The sequence below is a fragment of the Gorilla gorilla genome, chromosome 6 (assembly GCF_029281585.2).
Source record: "Gorilla gorilla gorilla isolate KB3781 chromosome 6, NHGRI_mGorGor1-v2.1_pri, whole genome shotgun sequence".
Taxonomy (NCBI): domain Eukaryota; kingdom Metazoa; phylum Chordata; class Mammalia; order Primates; family Hominidae; genus Gorilla; species Gorilla gorilla.
Window position 1 is genome coordinate 37,440,119 of NC_073230.2, and position 21,715 is coordinate 37,461,833.

Here is a 21,715-nt window from a genome sequence, read left to right on the forward strand (position 1 = left end):
AATTATCTTTGTGCTACTGCAGTGTGGAATTTTGAATTAATTAAAAACTTGTAAATTCTCAGAAATGCCCAAGTGGGATATAATTTAACTGTTACTAGAGACCAAGGTGATCCACTTTACTCTGGATTTTTAGAGTAAAATCTCAGCAAATATCTCATGTCATTTGTTTTTAGATGATCATAAAACAAAATTGATGTTAGTCTAGCTCACAGGCACTTAGACTGGTTTTATAGATTATGGGCTGACTCATACTCACTACAGCCATCCATTTTATACCAAAGGCTTCATTAGCACTTCAGGAGCACAGAGGACTGGGAAACAAAGGAATCCACAGTGTGCTACATGTTGCAGATCTCCCAGAGTCTTCCAACTGTTTTTATCCGTTTCCTTAAGTATGTCAAAATGAGCTACTTTATTCCCACGTTGAAGGGAGGAAAAGATTATCCTTAGTTTTAAATGGAGAACTGCTAGGAAATTTTACTTAAATTATGAGTGAAACACAGAAACGTGGGCAAAGTACAGAATGACAGACACCAAATGCACAAAAAGAAATTTAACTGCATGGCAAAGACAAGTTTTCACAGAGGGGTACCATGTACTACAGAGAGCATTTCCATTACTATCTTTGGTACAAAATTACACAGTGTATATACGCAGTATCTACTATATACATGACATACACACACCATATGTACATACACACATATATATACATATATATTTAGGATAGCCTTTTTTTTTTTTTTTTTTTAAGATAGGGGTCTCCCTCTGTTACCCAGGCTGAAGTGCAATGCTGTGATCATAGCTCACTTCAGCTTCAGACTCCTGGGCTCAAGCAATCTTCCCATCTCAGCCTCCTGAGTAGCTGGGACTACAGACATACACCATGATGCCTGACTAATTTTTTAAATAATTTTTTTGTAAAGATGGGATCTCACTATGTTGCCCAGGCTGGTCTCAAACTCCTGAGCTCAAGTGATCCTCCTGCCTTGGCCTCCGGAAGTGTTGAGATTACAGGCGTGAGCCACCATGGCTGGCTAGAAGAGTCATTTTTTTTCTCTCCTAAATCTGCTTGAACATTCTTCTACAGGGGTGTGTTGTGGATAATTCTGAAAAAATATATATATAGAAGAGTAATTTTAGGGAAGTTCAGTGCTCTTTTCCTTTTTCTGGTAGGGAAGATGTTCACAAAAATGTTATTTATTGACCATTAACTTTTTGCTGTAAGAATTCAGTCATACAGTCATACAGGGTACAGAATAATTCTTCGTTGTGTGGCACCAACCCACACTCTGCAGGACATCGTTCTCCCTGGCTGCATCCACTCACTGCCGGGAATAGTCCCCAATTATTATGAAATCACCAACAACCCACTGACCACAGTGAGAACCACTGATTTTTTCCACTGACCTAGTGACTATCTAGCATCCTTAGATTGGCTCAACTGTTACTTCCCCAAGGAGTCCTTCTATAGAGTAGGTCAGATCCTTGCCTCCCAAACCCCTTATTTTTAAAATACTTTGTGCCTTGCTTTGATAATTTGTATTATGTATCCAAACTGAAATTTTCTGCTTTCTGCATTAGAATGTAAGCCCCCTGAGGGTTGAGTCAGTCTGTCTTGTTCGCTGTGCCACGGCTGATGCCCAGCCCAGCAGGATGCTTTGTACACTGATATGCTGGGTACATTTTGTTGAATAAATTAAGCTCAACTTTATATTTCAATAGTTGAGTTGTATTGCTTCTTGTTCTTCAAGCTTAATTTGAACTGTCTAATAAAAAGAACTAATTAAAAAAAATTCAGTCATAAAAAAAGTTCTTATTTTTTTTTTTTTTAGACAGAGTCTCGCTCTGTCACCAGGCTGGAGTGCAGTGGCGTGACCTCGGCTCACTGCAACCTCCGCCTCCTGAATTCAAGCAATTCTCCTGCCTCAGCCTCCCAAGTAGCTGGGACTACAAGCACGCACCACCACACCCAGCTAATTTTTGTATTTTTAGTAGAGACCGGGTTTCACCGTGTTGACCAGGATGGTCTCGATCTCTTGACCTCGTGATCTGCCTGCCTCAGCCTCCCAAAGTGCTGGGATTACAGGTGTGAGCCACTGCGCCCAGCCCATAAAAAATTCTAACCCTGGGGAGGATGGTATCTCTACACAACTTATCTTTTGGCCTATATACTCATTTTGAGGCACAATTAGTTGCCCCAATGCACAATGCTTTCTGGAATACATAAAAGAATGTTCATAGAAAATACAAATATAGGAGACTGTATTTACAAGGGCAGGGAACTAGTGAAGTTATCTGTCCCTCAAATTCAGGTTTTTGGACCACCTGCATCAGGGTCACCAGCAAGCATGTTAAAATGCAGACTCAGGCCCAGCGTGATGGCTCACACCTGTAATCCCAGGACTTTGGGAGGCTGAGGTGGGGGGATCACTTGAGGTCAGGAGTTCAAGACCAGTCTGGCCAACATGGTGAAACCTGGACTGTACTAAAAATACAAAAATTAGCCGGGCACGCTGGCATGCACCTTTAGTCCCAGCTACTTGGGAGGCTGAGGCAGGAGAATCGCTTGAACCTGGGAGGCAGAGGTTGCAGTGAGCTGAGATTGTGCCACTGCACTCTAGCCTGGGTGACAAAGCAGGACTCTGTCTCAACAACAACAAAAACTGCAGATTCACAGGCCCAATCCAATAATTAATGAGAATCTCTGGGGATTCAGGAATCTGCACTTTTAATACACCCCATGTGATTCTGCCATGCACTAAAATGTGAATCACCGCTACATTTCTGCAACCTTTAAAAACTAAGGTGTGTGTCTCATTTTACTTCAGGACGGAGCCCTGACAGCAATGTTTGCTACGGCCTCCCTCTGCAGTCAGCCTAAAGCAAGGAGCTGGAGGTAGATGAGGCAAAGGTAAAGGAGACCAAAACAGTATTTTAAAGAAAAAATCATTTATCTTCAAATAGGCTCCAAACCTAAGGTAAGAATGTATTGATTTCATTGTACTAAAGGGAATACACAAACCCTACTAAAAAGAATGCTGGCCAGGCACGGTGGCTCACGCCTATAATCCCAGCACTGTGGGAGGCCGAGATGGGCAGATCATCTGAGTTCAGGAGTTCGAGACCAGCCTGACCAACATGGTGAAACCCAATCTCTACTAAAAATACAAAAATTAGCTGAGTGTGGTGGCATGTGTCTGTAGTCCCAGTTACTCAGGAGGCTGAGGCGGGAAGATCACTTGAACCCGGGAGGTGGAGGTTGCAGTGAGCTGAGATTAAAAAAAAAAAAAAAGCCGGCCAGGTGCGGTGGCTCATACCTGTAATCCCAGCACCTTGGGAGGCCAAGGCGGGCGGATCACGAGGTCAGGAGATCAAGACCATCCTGGCTAACACGGTAAAACCCGTCTCTACTAAAAGTACAAAAAAATTAGCCGGGCGTGGTGGCAGGCGCCTGTAGCCCCAAGCTGAGGCAGGAGAATGGCATGAACCCAGGAGGCAGAGCTTGCAGTGAGCCGAGATCCTGGGCGACAGAGCGAGAATCCGTCTCCAAAAAAAAAAAAAGAATGCTAAGGATGCTAAGGATATTAAGACACAGAAGTACTAGAAATACTATAATAGTAATGCATAGTAATGCTTTTAAATGGGCATATGTGTTTATAATCATTTTGACATCTTAGATTTCATTTTAAGGTAAAATGGGCAAGAAACAAAAAACAAAAATTCTTATGTCCAAGTGCTCTGCATCTCTGGAAAAGAAGTTCTTTTTTATTTTCCCAGGGTTATTATTATAATGCTAATTTACTTTTTTAGTTTTTTGTTTCTCCCTGCATCCGATAGTGCTATAATTTTTTTTTTTTTTTTTTTTTTTTGAGATGGAGTCTTGCTCTGTCACTCAAGCTGGAATGTAGTAGCACAATTTTGGCTCACTTCAACCTCCACCTCCCAGGTTCAAGTGATTCTCCTGCTTCAGCCTCCCTAGTAGCTGGGATTACATGCATGCACCACCATGCCTGACTAATTTTTGCATTTTTAGTAGAGACAGGGTTTCACCATGTTGACCAGGTTGGTCTCGAGCACCTGACCTCAAGTGATCCCCCCGCCTCAGCATCCCAAGGTGCTGGGAGTACAGGCATGAGCCACCACACTCAGCGTATAATTTACCTTTTTAATAAAAAGGTAAGAGAATATATTTTCCCATAACATGCCACCAAATTCCTTTTTCTCCTCTTGCAATTTCCAAACACTGAGAAATCACCCATATATACACAGTTCGATGGGGAGAGATAGCATGCTGACCTCTATGTAGCATTAGAAATATAAGCAATAGGCCGGGCGTGGTCCCTCACGCCTGTAATCCCAGCACTTTGGGAGGCTGAGGCAGGCGGATTACCTGAGGTCAGGAGTTCGAGACCAGCCTGACCAACATGGAGAAACCCTGTCTCTACTAAAAAAAAAAAAAAAAAAAAAAAATTAGCTGGGCGTGGTGGCGCATGCCTGTAATCCCAGCTCCTGGGGAGGCTGAAGCAGGAGAATCGCTTGAACCCGGGAGGCGGAGGTTGTGGTCAGCCAAGATCACGCCACTGGACTCCAGCCTGGCAACAAGAGCAAAACTCTGTCTCAACAACAACAAAAGAAAAAAAATAGAAAAGAAATATAAGCAATATCCCACACATTAATAAAATAAAAACTACAAATTCATTTCCATAAGGAAAGATCCAAATGGCTAGATTCTTCATCTGAATCAGAAATCATTGTTTCTTGTTATTTTCATGGCAACCCCGCATTTCGTTTAATCACAGAGGGTATTTTATAGCACTGATTTACACAGTAGGCATAAATCAGTGTGTCCACCTGCTACACACGATAAAACCCTAAACCAAAACAACAGTGATAATAACCATCACCCTCCCTCCTCCCCCTCGAAAAACCAAAAACACTTTCTTCAGTGCTAAGAATTAACTATTAACTATCATGCTAAAGGTCAAGACTTAATGCATATTTCAAAAGAATTTAAATCAAACCACAGCTTTTCTTACAAATATACCTATACAGAGCAGATAATCAGAGGCACAAAGTGTCACTGTACCCCTCTCCTTCCACTACCTGTCCATCTTCCTCACTTTTGGTATAAAATTTAGAATAACAGGTAAGAAAATCAGTACAACTGCTGAGGAAACTGGTGTTGAAGAATTTTTCACAAAATAAGTTATCTCCCAAATAAACTTTATTTTGAAAAGAATATCACAATATAGTCATGTAAATTTAAATATGGCACATTGAGCAGTATTGACACAAATTATATAGTCATGTAACCACATTTCGGTCAATGTACAATATATATATGATGGTGGCCCCACAGATTATAATGTTGTTGAAAAATTCCTGTCACCTGCTAGGGATGTCTTGATCCTGACCCTGCATAGGCCTAGGCTAGTGTGTTTGTCTTGGTTTTTGACCAAAAAGTTTAAAAATTCAAAATTTAAATAGATAAAAGCTTATATAATAAGGATATAAAGAAAATATTTTTGTACAGCTGTACAATGTGTGTTTTAAGCTACGTTATTACTAGAAGAGTCCAAAAATTGTTTTTAAATAAGTTTCTAAACTAGAAAATTTACAGTAAGCTAAGGTTAGTTTTTTATTATTTCTATAAAAATTATAGAATTTTTTTTTTTTGAGACAGAGTCTTGCTCCTCTGTCACCCAGACTAGAGTGCAGTGGTTCGATCTTGGCTCACTGCAACCTCCACCTCCTGGATTCAAGCAATTCTCCTGCCTCAGCCTCTCAATTAGCTGGGACTACACGCATGTGCCACCACACCTGGCTAATTATTGTATTTTTAGTAGAGATGGGGTTTAGCCATGTTGGCCCGGCTGGTCCCAAACTCATGACCTCGAGTGATCCACCCACCTTGGCCTCCCATAATGCTGGGATTATAGGCATAAGGCACCATGCCCAACCAGAAGAAAAACGTTTTTTATAAATTTTAGTGTCACCTAAGTGTACAGTGTTTATAAAGTCTACAGTAGTGTACAGTAATGCCCTAGGCCTTTACATTCACTCACCACTGACTCATCCAGAGCAACTTCCAGTCCTGTAAGCTCCGTTAGTAAGTGCCCTATACAGGTATACCATATATATATACACACACACCATATATATATATACTGTATATATATATACACCATATATATGGTATATATATTTTATATATATATATATATATATATATTTTTTTTTTTTTTTTTTAGATGGGGAGTCACTCTGTCACCCAGGCTGGAGTGCAGTGGTATGATCATGGCTCACTGCAGCCTTGACCTTGCCAGGCTCAGGTGATCCTCCAACCTCAGCTTTTGTACTTTTAGTAGAGATGGGGTTTCGCCATGTTGCCCAGGCTGGTCTTGAGCTTCTGGGCTCAAGCAGTCCACCTGCCTCAGCCTCCCAAAGTGCTAGGATTACAGGCGTGAACCACTGCACCTGACCAGATTTTTTACAAAATCTTTTATACCATATTGTTATTGTTGTAGTATCTTTTCTGTGTTTAGATGTTTGAATAAACAGACACTTGCCATTGTGTTACAATTGCCTACAAGATTCAGAACACCAACATGCTGTAGCCTAGGAGCAATAGGCTATATACATGTCCTACATGTGTAGCAGGCTACACTATCTAGGTTTGTGGAAGTACACTCTATGATGTTCCCACAACGATGAAATAACCTAATTAGACATTTCTCAGAGTGCATCTCCATCATTAAGCGAGGTATGACTGTACATGTGAAGTCACAGTTCATGTCTGATTATTCCCACTAATAGTCTGAGTACAAAGGTACAGTGAAACCAAAAAAAAAGCAGATAACTTAAAAACCATAACTTGTGCATATGTTTTCATTTCATACTTGTGTCCAAATGTTTAGATGAGAACTGATACAAATTCACAGGTTTTTAAAAATGCTGCCTGAATAATCAAAACTCTTTTTACTTTTCTTGCCCTACTATAGATAGCATCAGTAATGTTTATACAGAGTAGCACCATCGGACAAACTACTTTCCCTTCTCCCATCATAGAGTATAAGGCTCTCTGTATTATGGCTTAAAACATTAGCAATGACTTAATAGTTTTCAACATACAGCTGATTTTGTTGGAGAAAGGTGTTACAGTATAGTCTTGTTAAGAACTTTATGTTTTACTGAGGAAAATGTCAATATATAATCAGTGAAAGTAGTCTACATATGATGTAATAATTGTTCATAATTCTTTTTAAACAACAAATGGGGGTAAATATGAATGAAAGAAGTAAAACACATCTGGAACCTCGCGTTGTTCAGGGTTTTTGAGGCAATTCAGAGCTAACTGCAAGATTATGCTATGAAACTGGAGCCATTTCTATATCATAGTGAGAATTCTAATGTACCAGAAACAGGCAGAAAGCCATCTTCAGAGAATGAAGACTCAAAGATAAACAACGGAACAGCAAACTGAAGAGAGAATTAGACCCCAGGGAAATTTTCACTTTTTCATTAGTAGAGGGCAGTAGAAGACACTGAACTTGGGGACTGAATACTGGTTCTGCAGGTTAGTGCTGACCCTGGGCATAACAGTCAATCTTTTTGAATGACAATTTCCTTGTCTATAAATTAGGTACAGTGAGATCCACCAGCTTGTTTTATGACTCAGAGCCATGAAAAGCGAAGATAATAATGCACTTAATATCATTTTGTACACTATAAAGGGCTACTCTTAGAAAATGAAGATTTGATAACTTTAAAAAAAAGAATTAAAGATAAAAGCCAATTTAAAATAAAATTATATATATTTTTTCTTTTTTAAAATCCAAGATAGGTATTTATTCAATAGTAGCTGCTACAGGTCTGCTTCTTTTTTTTTTTTTTGAGATGGAGTCTTGCTCTGTCACCCAGGCTGGAGTGGTGGCACAATCTTGGCTCACTGCAACCTCCGCCTCCCGGGTTCAAGCAAATCTCCTGTCTCAGCCTCCCAAGTAGCTAGGACTACAGGTGTGCACCACCACGCCTGGCTAATTTTTGTATTTTTAGTAGAGACAAGGTTTCACCATGTTGGCCAGGCTGGTCTTGAACTCCTGATCTCAAGTGATCCACCCTCCTTGGCCCCCAAAGTGCTGGGATTACAGGCATGAGTCACCACACCCAGCTAACTTCAGTTTTTGATGAGACAGAAATGGGAAAATGTAGACTGGTTTACTACTTTATCTTATGATACAATGTTATTGTAGTATAATATACTATAGACTACCCATTAAAGAACCAGGAAGGATATTCCGCTAGCCTTAAGAAGTAAATATTGAATATAAATATAACTTTCTACCTCATCTATAACATATTGATACATTTTATTACAAAGAAACTCACACATAAATGATTTGTCCTATTTATCATAATAGGCCACCAATCACTAGGAGCCAAGCTTCATCAGCTTAAGTCCTAGGTAGCATGTCTCAATGCATACATATTTATATGTTATTAACCGTGTTTCTTTTCTTTTTTTCGAGACAGAGTGTCCAGGCTGGAGGTGATCTCGGCTTACCGCAACCTCCGCCTCCGGGTTCAAGTGATTCTGCCGCCTCAGCCTTCCTGGGTAGCTGGGATTACAGGCACGCATCACCACGCCCGGCTACTTTTGTATTTTTAGTAGAGATAGGGTTTCTCCTTTTGGTCAGGCTGGTCTCAAGCTCCCAACCTCAGGTGATCCGCCCGCCTCAGCCTCCCAAAGTGCTGGGATTACAGGCATGAGCCACCGTGCCTGGCTATTAACCTTGTTTCTAACTTCAGCATTGCACATCTCCTTAGTAAAGCAGTAGCCATTAACAAGTCAGGTCCAACAACCATTTTCCTCTGGTCCTCAAGCAGAGACTCAGAGCCAGTTACACATAAACTATTTCATTATAACATGAAAATAGCAAGCCTTGGGCTATTGCAAAAGGCTTTTCAAATGTTGACCTCTAACTTGGAGAAAATAGAGGGAAGCAGAAATATAGGGTGCTAATTTGTGCTATAACCTGGTCTCATGTCGTGGTATATTCCCAGTTGCAACATTTTAAATTTATAAGTGAGAAAGTAAAACAAAGCTTCATATCTGTGAAAGTGAAAAATTGTCCAGAAGTCTTCTATTCAAAGACCAATTAGCTTTTTCTTCCCAATAACTTACCAGAAAGAAATGGGTACTTAGAAACCCTAAGGGGTTCTTTAAATAGGGGTCAGAAAAAATATATAAAAATAAAAAACAAAGCAAGAAAGAACATTGTATAAAAATAAAATGTTCTTTAAAGATGACTGCCCTCTCTTGAAAGATGAGTGCTATATTAAAAGGGTAGATGTATCTCTATAACTCATCGTGTTTATATGTAAATTCTCTGGCAGATATAAACCCATCTTTGTCTTCATCTTCTTTATCAAAAATATCCTCCACCAAAGCATCATGATGACTTTCATTCACCACCGCACCATGTTTTTCAAACTCCTTCTTTAAATATGCTTTAACCTACAAAATAACAGATCCCATTAATAACTTGGATTCATAAGATACCCACATTGAGCCAATCAATATCACAGACATGGACTGTTATTATATTTAGTTCATTTAACTAAATATAATAACTTCGAAACAGCCATTTTTATGACATAGTTTTAATGATAATTAAAAAATAATAGAAACTTTTTCCCTTAAAAAAACTGTTGCTAAACTGCTACAGTGGAGACACAAAATATTGCTCAAAGGCAGGGCCAGGTGTGGTGGCTCATGCCTGTTATCCCAGCACTTTGGGAGGCCCAAGTGGGAAGATCACTTGAGGTCAGGAGTTGGAGATCAGCCTGGCCGACATAATGAAACCCCATCTCCACTAAAAATACAAAAAAAAGTTAGCCAGGCATGATGGTATGCGTCTGTAATCCCAGCTATTCAGGAGGCTGAGGCAGTTGAATCGCTTGAACCTGGAAGGCAGAGGTTGCAGTGAATCGAGATTGCGCTGCTGCACTCCAGCCTGGGCAACAGAGTGAGACTCTGTCAAAAAAATAAAAAATTAAAAAATTAAAAAAAAATATATAGCTCTCTCTATATATATATTGCTCAAAGGCAGAGATAAAGCTTATGTCATGTATACAATCCTCATATAGGGCTTATATTATTGGAAAATACCCAATGAGAGCGTACTACTTGTTCTTAATCTGAATCTAAATACTAGGCATTTCTCTTCTTTTTTTTAGACAGAATCTTTTTTTTTTTTTTTTGAGACGGAGTCTCACTCTGTTGCCCAGGCTGGAGTGCAGTGGCGCAATCTCGGCTCACTGCAAGCTCCGCCTCCCAGGTTCACGCCATTCTCCTGCCTCAGCCTCCCGAGTAGCTGGGACTACAGGCGCCCGCCACCACGCCCGGCTAATTTTTTGTATTTTTAGTAGAGACGGCGTTTCACCGTGTTAGCCAGGATGGTCTCGATCTCCTGACCTCGTGATTCGCCCGCCTCGGCCTCCCAAAGTGCTAGGATTACAGGCATGAGCCACCGCGCCCGGCCTTTTAGACAGAATCTTGCTCTGTCACCCAGGCTGGAGTGCAGTGGCACCATCTCAGCTCACTGCAACCTCTGCCTCCCAGGCTCAAGCAATCCTCCTACCTCAGCCTCACATGTACCTGGGACTACAGGCATGTGCTACCACATCTGGCTAACTTTTATATTTTTTGTAGAGCTGGGGTTTCACCATGTTGCCCAGGCTGGTCTTGAACTCCTGGGCTCAAGCAATCTAAACCCCTCAGCCTCCCAAAGTGCTGGGATTAGAAGCATGAACCACTGCACCCCATGGACACTTCTCTTAAAACTAGATTAAATAGTGGCATCTTTGACTTGAGTAAATGTCTGCAAGTAGTGGGTCTTTTGGGTTTTGGTTATGATCAGGTGATTAGATTGAGTCTAATCACAACCTTTCAATCTCAGAAAGTCAGGTCTGATAAGTGCCTAGACTACAATTTTCCATATTCATTTGTTGTTTTGTTTTTCTTTTTTTTTTGAAATAGAGTCTCGCTCTGCCATGCAGGCTGCAGTACAGTGGCGCGATCTCGGCCCACTGCAACTTCCAACTCCCAGGTTCAAGCGATTCACCTGCCTCAGACTCCCTAGTAGCTGGGATTACAGGCACCTGCCACCATGCCTGGCTAATTTTTGTATTTTTAGTAGAGACAGGGTTTCACCATGTTGGCCAGGCTGGCCTCGAACTCCTGACCTCAGAAGATTTGCCTGCCTCGGCCTCCCAAAGTGCTGGGATTACAGGTGTGAGCCACCATGCCCGGCCTCCATTTTCATTTCATTCAGATATTTAAAAATATAAATATTGTTTTCAATTTCCCACAAGATTCACCACAATGAAAATCAGCCTATATTTTCAGTTTTAATTATATTACCTCTCTTCCTTCTGTTTAGACCAGCAATTTCAAATCCTCTCTCCCCCAGCTTTCAAGAAGTACACATATAGTATATATTTATTTTTAAGTTAAAGTGATTTAATGCAGTTGTTAAAAAAAGGGGTGGGGGAGAGATCCATTAATCCATTAAACTCTATGGATTAATGTAGAATGTATTTCTAGGATATATTGTGTGAATAAAGCAAAATGACAAAACAGCATGTATAGTTTGCTTCTTTTTGTGTAAGAAAGGGGGAAATAAGACTATGTATTTGGATTTGCAGAAAGAAACACTGGAAGGATATATTAGAAACTAATAAAACTAAGCCGGGTGCAATGGTCCATGCTTGTACATAGCGAGACCTCATCTCTACAAAAAAAAAACAGAAAGAAAGAAAAAAGTAATTAATAAAACTGGACGTGGGGATAATGGAATAGAAGAGGATGTAGGTAGGAGAAAGACTTTTAAAAATACGTAAATAATAGGCCGGATGCGGTAGCTCACGCCTGTAATCCCAGCACTTTGGGAGGCCAAGGCAGGCGGATCACAAGGTCAGGAGCTTGAAACCATCCTAGCCAACATGGTGAAACCCTGTCTCTATTAAAAATATGACAATTAGCTGGGTATGGTGGCGTGCACCTGTAGTCCCAGCTACCTGGCAGGCCGAGGCAGGAGAATCGCTTGAACCTGGGACGCAGAGGCTGCAGTGAGCTGAGATCGCACCACTGCAATCCAGCCTGGCAACAGAGTGAGATTCTGTCTTAAAAAAAAAAAAACAGTAAATAATAGAGACAAAGTCTTCCTATGTTGGCCAGGTTGGTCTTGAAGTCTCAGCCTCAAGCAATCTTCCTGTCTCAGCCTTCCAAAGTGGTAGGATTACAAGTGTGAGCCACCTCACCCAGCTAAGACTTTTAAATAAATATCTTTCTGCTGGGCACAGTGGTTCACGTCTGTAATCCCAGCACTTTGGAAGACCGAGGTGGGCAGATCACGAGGTCAGGAGTTTGAGACCAGCCTGGCCAATATGGTGAAACCCCATCTCTACTAAAAATACAAAAATCAGCCAGGCGTGATGGTGCAGCTACTTGGGAGGCTGAGGCAGAATTGCTTGAACCCAGGAGGCAGAGGTTGCAGTGAGCCGAGATTTTGCCACTGCACTCCAGGCTGGGCAACAGAGCAAGACTCTGTCTCAGGAAATAAATAAATAAATAAATAAATAAATAAATAAATAAATATATTTTTGTTTTGAACCATGTGACTGTGTTATATATTCAAAATTATTTAATGAAAGGGAATTAAAATTTATCTTGGATGGAAGAAAAAGGCATATGACTGGTAATACTATGAGGTGTTATAAATTTAGTGGCTGTGGATCATGAACCCCTGGTTCATAACAATTTGGCTTATTCAAGACTTAATCATTTCCTGGCCATTAGAATGAATTTGATCAAAGCATAGAAAGGGACTTGATATCTGACCAGTCAGGACAGAATGGAGTGTGAGTAGATAAAAAACAGGAATAAATATCTCCCTCCACTTCTTTCCCCGCAGCAGCCAGACTAAGACGCGTATGTGTAGCAATGGCCGAATTATAAGGAGAAGCCTCTTCTTCCTTTCTCTTTACCCAAAGGCTCAGATTTTGATGGGGCTGGAGCCCTGCTGTGTAAAACCCAGGCTGGGGTCTCTTTTCTCTGGGGCAACCTGAACAAAACAGAGCATGTAAATTGCTTGCTGTTAATTGCCAGGAAAACACTACAAGATGTATTTAATAGCCAGTCTACAGTTTTAACAGAAACTGTCCACATGAGCTATTTCTCAGGACAGCTAGCTTCTTATACAGTAACTCCAGATGGAAACTGTCTTGGCAAAATTGTTCTTTCAAAGACCCAAGGGTAAGGATAAGATACAGTGAACCCTAAGCATTGGGAAGAAAAAAGCAAAAGATTGAATGGTGCTTTTTAAGTCTTAATATATTTCTCTCCAAAACAGTGATTCACTATGAAAAAGTCCACTTTCAAAGCATCAGTATTTTAAGAAAACTTATAAATAAATGTTACCTAAATAAAAGTAGATTTGAAATATACACATATTCATTTAAAAAGTGACTTACAAAAACAAAACAAAACAAAACCCCAAACAACCAAAGAAAAGTAGAAAGAGGAGTAGGAAGAAGGAAAGGTCACCTCATCTTTAGAGAGTTTCCAGTCATCATTAAGATCCATTTCTTGGAATGATTCATGGGATCTTGGTCCATTTCGAATCTCCAGGAGATCAATATTAAATATCAGTGTACTTTCTGGGGGAATTTTACCTGACGTGAGGAAAGAAGGCAGAAAGTTTTAAAAGAGCCAAAAGTTTTAATAATAGAAAATTTATGGTAATGGACAAAGTATTTTTTTTAACTGAATTAAAGAGCCTTCCTGAGATTGTCATATATGATGAAAATTATGTATATTATATTTTACTCGAATAGAATAGAGTAAAAGAAGAAATAATATAAACTAGCAGAGCAAAAGCATTCTATCTTTGGCTTAGCAATTAAAATGTAAATACACATACACACAATGCATATACATACACAGAGATGTACCTAATGGCTTAGGTATTACATTTCTAATATAATTAATATATTACATATTATATGTCAAGAAGGACTTAAAGGGTTTTAGATAATTCGGAGTTAAGTATATTACAAGTAATAAACTAACTTTTTGGTCAGAAAGTCCTGACCTAGAAATACATACAGTATTGCCATTTCTACCACTAGAAGGCATTTCTACCCATATAATTGAGTAAGCTCTGGTGTCACACTGTCTGAGGCTGAAGTTTACATTTGCCCATCTCTAAGCCTCAATTTCCTCATCTATAAAATGCAGATAATAAATTTCCTCCTCAGGAGTCTGTTGGGAGGATAAAGGGAGAAAAATCCATACAAAATACTTAGCATTAAACTTGACAAATAGTAAACTCTCAATACATGTTATTGAGGTATAATTTTCTCACAGGCTTTAAAAATAATGCAGGAAGGTTTAACAATTTCAGAAAGTTAGGAAACACTACCTCTGATATAGAACATTATATATATGTTGAAGACATTTCATGGGAGGGGAGAAATTAAAATGAATTTCTGAGAAGGGAAATTAAAAATCTTTAAAAGTGAAAAGAGCTTTGTTAAAATCCCAGGAACCTGAAACAAACAAACAAACAAACAAAAACACCCATCTGTGGAGTATGGACAATTGTTTTTCTCAAACTTGTTTCCTTATAACTATATTTAACATACAGGTCTGTGTAAACATGTTAAATATTTCTTAGTCATCCTCCCCCCATCCCACATATTTCCATGAAAGAACATTCATAAATTCCAAAGAGAAGACTTATAAAGTGTGCTGAAGCTTACCATTTCAGATCTAGACAGAGATGCGACATGCGCTAGGTTGTTGATAAAACTGGTATCTTTCCAAAAGAGGCATGCAAGCATGTACTAAAAGACTACAAAATTAGTGTTAAATACAGATTAGAAAAATTAGTTTCATGGCATTCAGTTTGAAGGAAATGACTCAAATTTAGATCTCTACTTACTGTGAAGTAAACTTGAGTTAAATATAGTATGAGAAAGAGTAATGGACTAATACAACGTACAGTAGTCCCCACTGGGATACGTCCCAAGAATCCCATTAGATGCCTGAAACCGTGGATAGTACCAAACCCCATACATACAATGCTTTTTCCTATACATGCATATCTGTGATAAAGTTTAATTTATAAAATAGTCATAGTAACAGATTAAAAATAATAAAATAGAACAATTACAACAACGTATCATAATAAAAGTTATATGAATGCAATCTGTCTCTCATTCTCAAAATACCTTAATATTTTCAGACTGCAGTTGACCACAGGTAACTAAAACGGTAGAAAGTGAAACCACAGGTAAAGGGGAACTACTGTATATAAATATTAAAGGTGAGACAATAAAGATAAAATGAAAACATTCTCAGCATCAGAAAAAAATTTCTAGATACTTGGTTTTCTTCTCTAAAGAGGATTATAACTAAAAGAAGAATTGAATTTGGTTAGTTAATCTTATCCTATGAACAAGATTTGTATAGATTTGTATATTTTGGAATACATAATGCTTGCCATATGGCATCTATTTTCCTTCTCAGGAAATGGGCTGTGAATCCTGACTCCTCACTTTTGTCAGTGGTTAACCTTAGACTTCAGGATGCTATGAAGTCTATATTTATACTATATCAGAGTGGTTGTCTGTCTGGTTCTGATGACTACTTAAACTTTTTTTTCTTCATTACGTAAGTAATACATGCTCATTGTAGAGCACATACTTGGATGATAAAACCAGAAATAAATATGATTCCCAGTATCACAGTCCATTTTTAACATTCTTATTTATTTCCTTATGATTAACTTTCTATGTATATGTACTTTTTCCTATATTTACTATCATATATACTATAGGTTTATTTTCTACTTTTATATATAACACTGTATCTCATGCATTTCAGATATAATTTTTAAACTCTTTGGAAATGCCATTTTAAATAACTGGGCCATATTTTATTTAGCTAAATTCTTACCAGTATACCACTTACGACAGTTCCAATTTTTTGCTTAGAAACAATGCAATTATGGACATCCCTGTTCACAAATTTTTTTCCTGATATCTAATTATTCCCTTAGGTTTGAAGGAATTATAGAATAAATGCATATAGACATCTTCAGATCTCTTTTTTTTTTTTTGAGATGGAGTCTGGCTCTGTCCCCCAGGCTGGAGTACAGTGGCACGTTCTTGGCTCATTGCAACCTCTGCCTCACATGTTCAAGCAATTCTCCTGCCTCAGCCTCCTAAGTAACTGGGATTATAGGTGCACTCCACTACGTTCAGCTAATTTTGTATTTTTAGTAGAGACAGGGTTTCACCATGTTGGCCACGTCGGTCTCAAACTCCTGACCTCAAGTGATCCACCCTCCTTGGCCTCCCAAAGTGCTGGAATTATAGGTGTGAGCCACCATGCCTGGCCCAGACCTCTTGATATATATCACAAAGCAGCTCTTTGGAAAGGTGCAGGGGTTCTCACTTGAACAGCAGGATATGTGTCTGCCCTGAAAAACTAGCACAAAAGCTGTCCGGACCAGCTAGCCAGCTTGCTTCTGCTTTGTGACACAGGGAGAATTAAATTCATTTCATGTCACTCTATGATTTTTTTAAAATACATTATTAAAAACTTTATAAATAAATTTAAAAACGGGAATGAAAAGAACTCCCAGTTTGCTGTGGGAGACTTAACATTCATGAAGTACAACCCATATATAACCCACATCTAAAATGCATTCAGTACTTTAATAATCTATATTTCACATGTTCAACTCATCCAAACACTTATGTTAATGGATCTTTCTTTCTGCATTGTTAAAGTAAATTGGTGAGTTTCAGTTTGGGAAGATGAGAACATTCTGAAGATGGATAGTGGTGATGGTTCCACAATAATGTGAATGTATTTAATGCCACTGAACTGTGTACTTAAAAATGGTTCAAAATTTTATGTATATTTTATCACAATTAAAACAACCCACCATATTGGTGAACAGTATTAATAGACCTCAATGTTCTTTTTTTATTGTTAGTATAGTTGCCCATTTAGACATTACGGCCTTAAACTGGCCATTTCAATTGATACTCAAGACATAATACAGTTGCTAAAGGAATACATACCCCCTATTAACTTCCAGGGGAAAAAAAAAAGTTGTAGTGACTCTAACTTCTGTCTCCTAATCCAGAGAACAACTCTAGTGCTATAGTAAGAAAAATACAGAAATACTATTACCTTTTCCTTCTTTTCCATAGCCCAGAGCAGGAGGAATGATGAGCTTTCTCTTCTCTCCTACACACATTCCTTTCAAGCCCTGGTCCCAACCTTTGAGAGCCTCCAGGATGCCCAGGGTAAACCAAATGGGCTGACCATTGTTATGTTTGTGACTATGACAGAAAGAAACCACATTAGAACTCCTTATTAACTCTAAAAAATTTTCTTTAGTGCATTTTCCCACCAGTAAGTGGTTAAGTTTATTAGTTTAAAAATTTATAAATACAGCAATTCTGTATTTGCACACACACACACAGACCTCCAAGTCAAGTTTATAGGAATTCAATTCACTGCCCATCTTTCTTGATGCAAATTTCACATACTTGACTGGGCTTAAGAAAGACAGAGGAAATAATAAAAACAATTAACAACCATTCGAACATTTGTTGTATACCAGGAATTATTCTAAATTTTATTTTATTTTTTGCCTCTTACCCCTTACAATAAGTCTATAATGTAAGTACCATTACTACCCCATTGTACAGATGAGGAAACACAGGTTAAGTTCCAGTCTTTAAACCTAACTCCAAAGTTCAAGGTCTTAATCACAAAGTTATGTTGTCCCAGGAAGGCCACTAGGTTGCAGAACAGGGAGAAAATAATGGAAAAATGGCTGAGTTTGGGAAGGAGATTGAAAGGCTAAGGAGAATTTACTGCCAACATATGTGGGTCCTTATGCACACAGATATGAAGAGTGAGAAGCACAGTGTCTTATATCCTGCCTACAAACTTTCCTTAGCTATGGCCTGCTGATGGCTCTGACGGGTAGAAAAGGCTGCTTTTCATCCCTAAATCCCCACTCAGACCCTAGCCCAGTTTCCTCCTCAGGGGTCTACAGTGGGGCTATATAGGAAAGTCTGGAAGAGTAGCCCCTCAAGGACTGGTGTGTTAGTCCATTTTCATACTGCTATGAAGAAATATTCAAGACTGGGTAACTTATAAAGAAAAGGAGGTTTAATGGACTCGCAGTTCCACGTGGCTGGGGAGGTCTCACAATCATGGCGGAAGGCAAAGGAGGAGCAAAGGCAGGTCTTACCTGGTAGCAGGCAAGAATGAGTGTGCAGAGGAGCTGCCTTTTGTAAAACCATCAGATCTCGTGAGACTTATTTACTATCACAAGGAGAACAGCATGGGAGAAACCTGCCCTCATGATTCAATTACCTCCCACCAGGTCCCTCCCACAACATGTGGGGATTATGGGAGCTACAATTTAAGATGAGAATTGGGTGGGGCCACAGCGGAACCCTATCAACTGGGGAGGAGGGAAATAGGATGTCCTGGCTCATGAGTTGAAGAGAGTCTAGCCTAGGAAAACCAACCTGCCGAACTACATACAGGGAGGCTTAAGGGCTGAGTAATGCCTGATCCCTACCTAGCTCCCTTTCAGTGCAATAAGGAAAATATTCTATTCAAGGATATCTTGTAGGTGAGAAAAAGAAGTCACTGTACGACGCTTCATGAGTACCATGGTTACTAAATCTGGGTAATGCCATTTTTTCCTGTAATTTTGCCCAATGATCAAAGTAACAAAATGCCAACTGTAGAAAATTTGGGAAGGCTAGAAATGAAAAAAGAAGCAGGAAACATTCTACTACTCATCACTGACTACAATTTTAGCACAGTTCTTCTTAGGGCTAAGCAATTTATCCCATAGGCTATGGTTCTAGAGATGGCAAACATGCTTACAAACTGATCATTTGATGGTATTTCTTTTTCTTCAGAGCGGAGTCTCGCTCTGTTGCCCAGGCTGGAGTGCAGCGGCGCAATCTCGGCTCACTGCAGCCTCCGCCTCCTGGGTTCAAGCGATTCTCCTGCCTCAGCCTCCTGAGTAGCTGGGACAACATGTGTGCGCCACCATGCCCAGATAACTTTTGTATTTTTAGTAGAGACAGGGTTTCACCATGTTGGCCAGGATGGTCTCAAACTCCTGACCTCGTGATCTGCCTGCCTCGGCCTCCCAAAGTGCTGGGATTACAGGCGTGAGCCACCGCGCCCGGCCAATTTGATGGTATTTCTTCATGAAGTTTACAGTTAGCAGCTTCTGACCATTTACATGGAGGCTGCATGATAACAGTCCCCTCATCAGGTATTAGAACTTAGTAGCAAACTGCTAAATAATATTCCATGGCTACCACCAAAGTCAGCACAGGTTTTTGGTTCAGAGATCTGAAAGAAGTCAGGCTAAGTCTAAAAGAGATCAGACTAAAAATAACAATATAACTGAATTTTCAAAATGCAAATCACATCATTTAATATCCGCTGTGGCACTCACCTAGTTGACAAGAAGAAAGGGCTGTTGAGAATTCTAAGGCAAGCCATTTTTCTGGAACTTTTTCCCAGGGCTAACAGTTCAGAGAAGAGCCCCATTCATTTCCCCAACCCTCAAGACAGACCAGGTCTGAATGCCCAGTAAAGGCAGTTTATTAGAAAATCAGGTGGAGGATGGGCTATGAAGAGTCACTGTTTTAATTCATGTTATTCCCTCTACCTACAACATCCTTCCCTACTTTCCCCCTGGAAACCTCCACCCATCTTCCAAGGTTCATTTCAATTATGGTCTCTGGGAAGTCTTTCCCTTTCCCCACCCCATGGAGCCTATCTACTTCAGGCCCAGTTACGCTTTCCTAGCACTTTGAATATTCTGTACCCTATATCATTGCATTATTTACTTGCCTTTCTCCCGCCTGTAGATGGTGTATACTGTTAGAGGACAAGAACCTGCTTCTAGCCATCTTTGCGTCTCCAGGACCTGACTTGTGACCATTCAATAAGAGTTTGATAGATGGGCAGATTAATGAATAGATGAAGATGATTAGAAGCCAAAATTTCTGAATCTTCCTAGCACCCAGAACATGGCTTAACATCAAGGAAATGCTCACTAAATACTGTCATAATGGAATGAATGGAACCGATGCCTAATTGAAAATCATTAGGCTGTAAACCATTTCCATGTTCCAATTTCTTCGTTTATAGAACAGAAATGATAGTGTAACCACCTGAAAATCCTTCACCTAGACTTCCAAAACCACACCCACCTCATCAATGAAGTCTGACTCTCTAGAAAGAAGCAAATGACTGAAATCATGCTCCTGTGCCTTGACCAAAATACCATTCGTCAGAACAAAAGAAGTAGGTCAGTGAAACGGCATTAGTATATCCTTCAACAGGCAAATAAGTGATTGTGTAGTTTGCTTTTGAAGTCGCTGTGAAAAGTTTTAGGTGAACATCACCTACACCACATTAAAAATGGAATCAAGTCATTTTCTTTAAGAAATGGAGTTTGAGATATGAGAATTCTTTTGGGCTTTTTCTACTTATTGGCCAATTATACACCCAGATATATTTCTGCAATATTTCAAAGATTCTAGTTCTAATTTTTATAATAAAAAAATTAACAGCCTTTTCCAGACCACATGTTTCCAACAAGACCTTCAAAGGCCTCGCTCGCTATATAAAACTGGCTTTAAACAATTTCCTTTCCCAAAGAAGGAAATAAGATATTTCGGTTTTGTAAAAGAGGTAAAACCAGGTACAGGCCACCTTTCCTGCTGGAGAGCTGGCATAAGTGAGTGGATTCTTAATTACTATTTTACCTGCGGGGTATAATTACTTACGTGGAGTGAAATAAGGAGCCGTCCTTTTCTAAGTAGCCTTCATAGTGGACCAACATCAAATCCCCTCCTTTGGTCTTGCGATGGCAGATGAATGGCTTCTGGAGAACTTCAATTTTCACTTCTGGTTCAGGGATCAAAGCCCCAATCAAAGAAGTGACGAACAGAGTCAAGACCGCGTTCCACAAGAAAAGCCTCATGTTGCTGAAGCAGGAAAGAAGTCCCTACAAAAGCAGCGAAAGGGCCCTCGACTTCATAGATTTAAGAACGTAGTTCAAGGCTTAGGGACAATGGCTTCAGGCAAGTTCAGGACTCCCCCTTCTTAGAAGACGTGGCACATTTACCACCAACTATTTTCTCAAGGGTCACGAACCTACCTTTAAAGAGTTAAGCCCAAATGCGGGCCTGACTGGCTCTTATAACGCGGCCGCCTGGGAATAGCAGCCTCCCATTGGCTATTGGTGCTGTCCTTCAAGCAGCTCTCAAGCCAATGACGCTGCAACGATGGAATTTGCAGCCCGGTAGAGCCGGGCAGCTGCCAAGCGGTGGATCATCCCTTGTGGTCCTAGAGCCCGGCGGATTTCAGCATTCAACCAGCGTGGATTTTGGGAGAGGGGCGGGGCGCAGAGCCAACCGGAAACTCCTCCGGCTGATTTATCTCTGTGAAGAACCCTGCTGAGAGACGTAGGAAGAGTCCCGGGGCCCTATGAAATCTACGGGGTTCCAGGAAAGACTCGTTTACTCTCGACGTTGGAGAGCGGCCCCCCAAGATGCCACAATCCTAGGATTT

At 39.9% G+C, this 21,715-nt stretch overlaps 1 protein-coding gene across 1 annotated transcript; it reads right to left on the reverse strand.

Annotated features, from left to right (window-relative positions):
• Positions 1–6,873: 6,873 nt before the first annotated feature.
• FKBP14 (FKBP prolyl isomerase 14) lies at positions 6,874–21,362 on the reverse strand. Its single transcript, XM_004045244.5, has 4 exons — positions 20,929–21,362; positions 17,276–17,427; positions 13,613–13,740; positions 6,874–9,520 (listed from the first exon to the last, which is right to left on the reverse strand). Exons 1-4 carry the CDS (start codon positions 21,123–21,125, stop codon positions 9,362–9,364), a joined length of 636 nt encoding a protein of 211 aa, XP_004045292.1. The 5' UTR covers positions 21,126–21,362; the 3' UTR covers positions 6,874–9,361.
• Between the last annotated feature and the right edge of the window lie 353 nt (positions 21,363–21,715).

Bases quoted from the DNA above. Each gene is read 5' to 3' on its own strand.
- FKBP14 (XM_004045244.5), bottom strand. From the start codon at position 21,125: ATGAGGCTTTTCTTGTGGAACGCGGTCTTGACTCTGTTCGTCACTTCT. The intron at 17,428-20,928 runs GTAAGTAATTAT...TTTCTGTCATAG, and splicing joins GGCTCCTTATTTCACTCCAC to TCACAAACATAACAATGGTC. The intron at 9,521-13,612 runs GTGACCTTTCCT...GTTATTTTGTAG, and splicing joins GGAAACTCTCTAAAGATGAG to GTTAAAGCATATTTAAAGAA.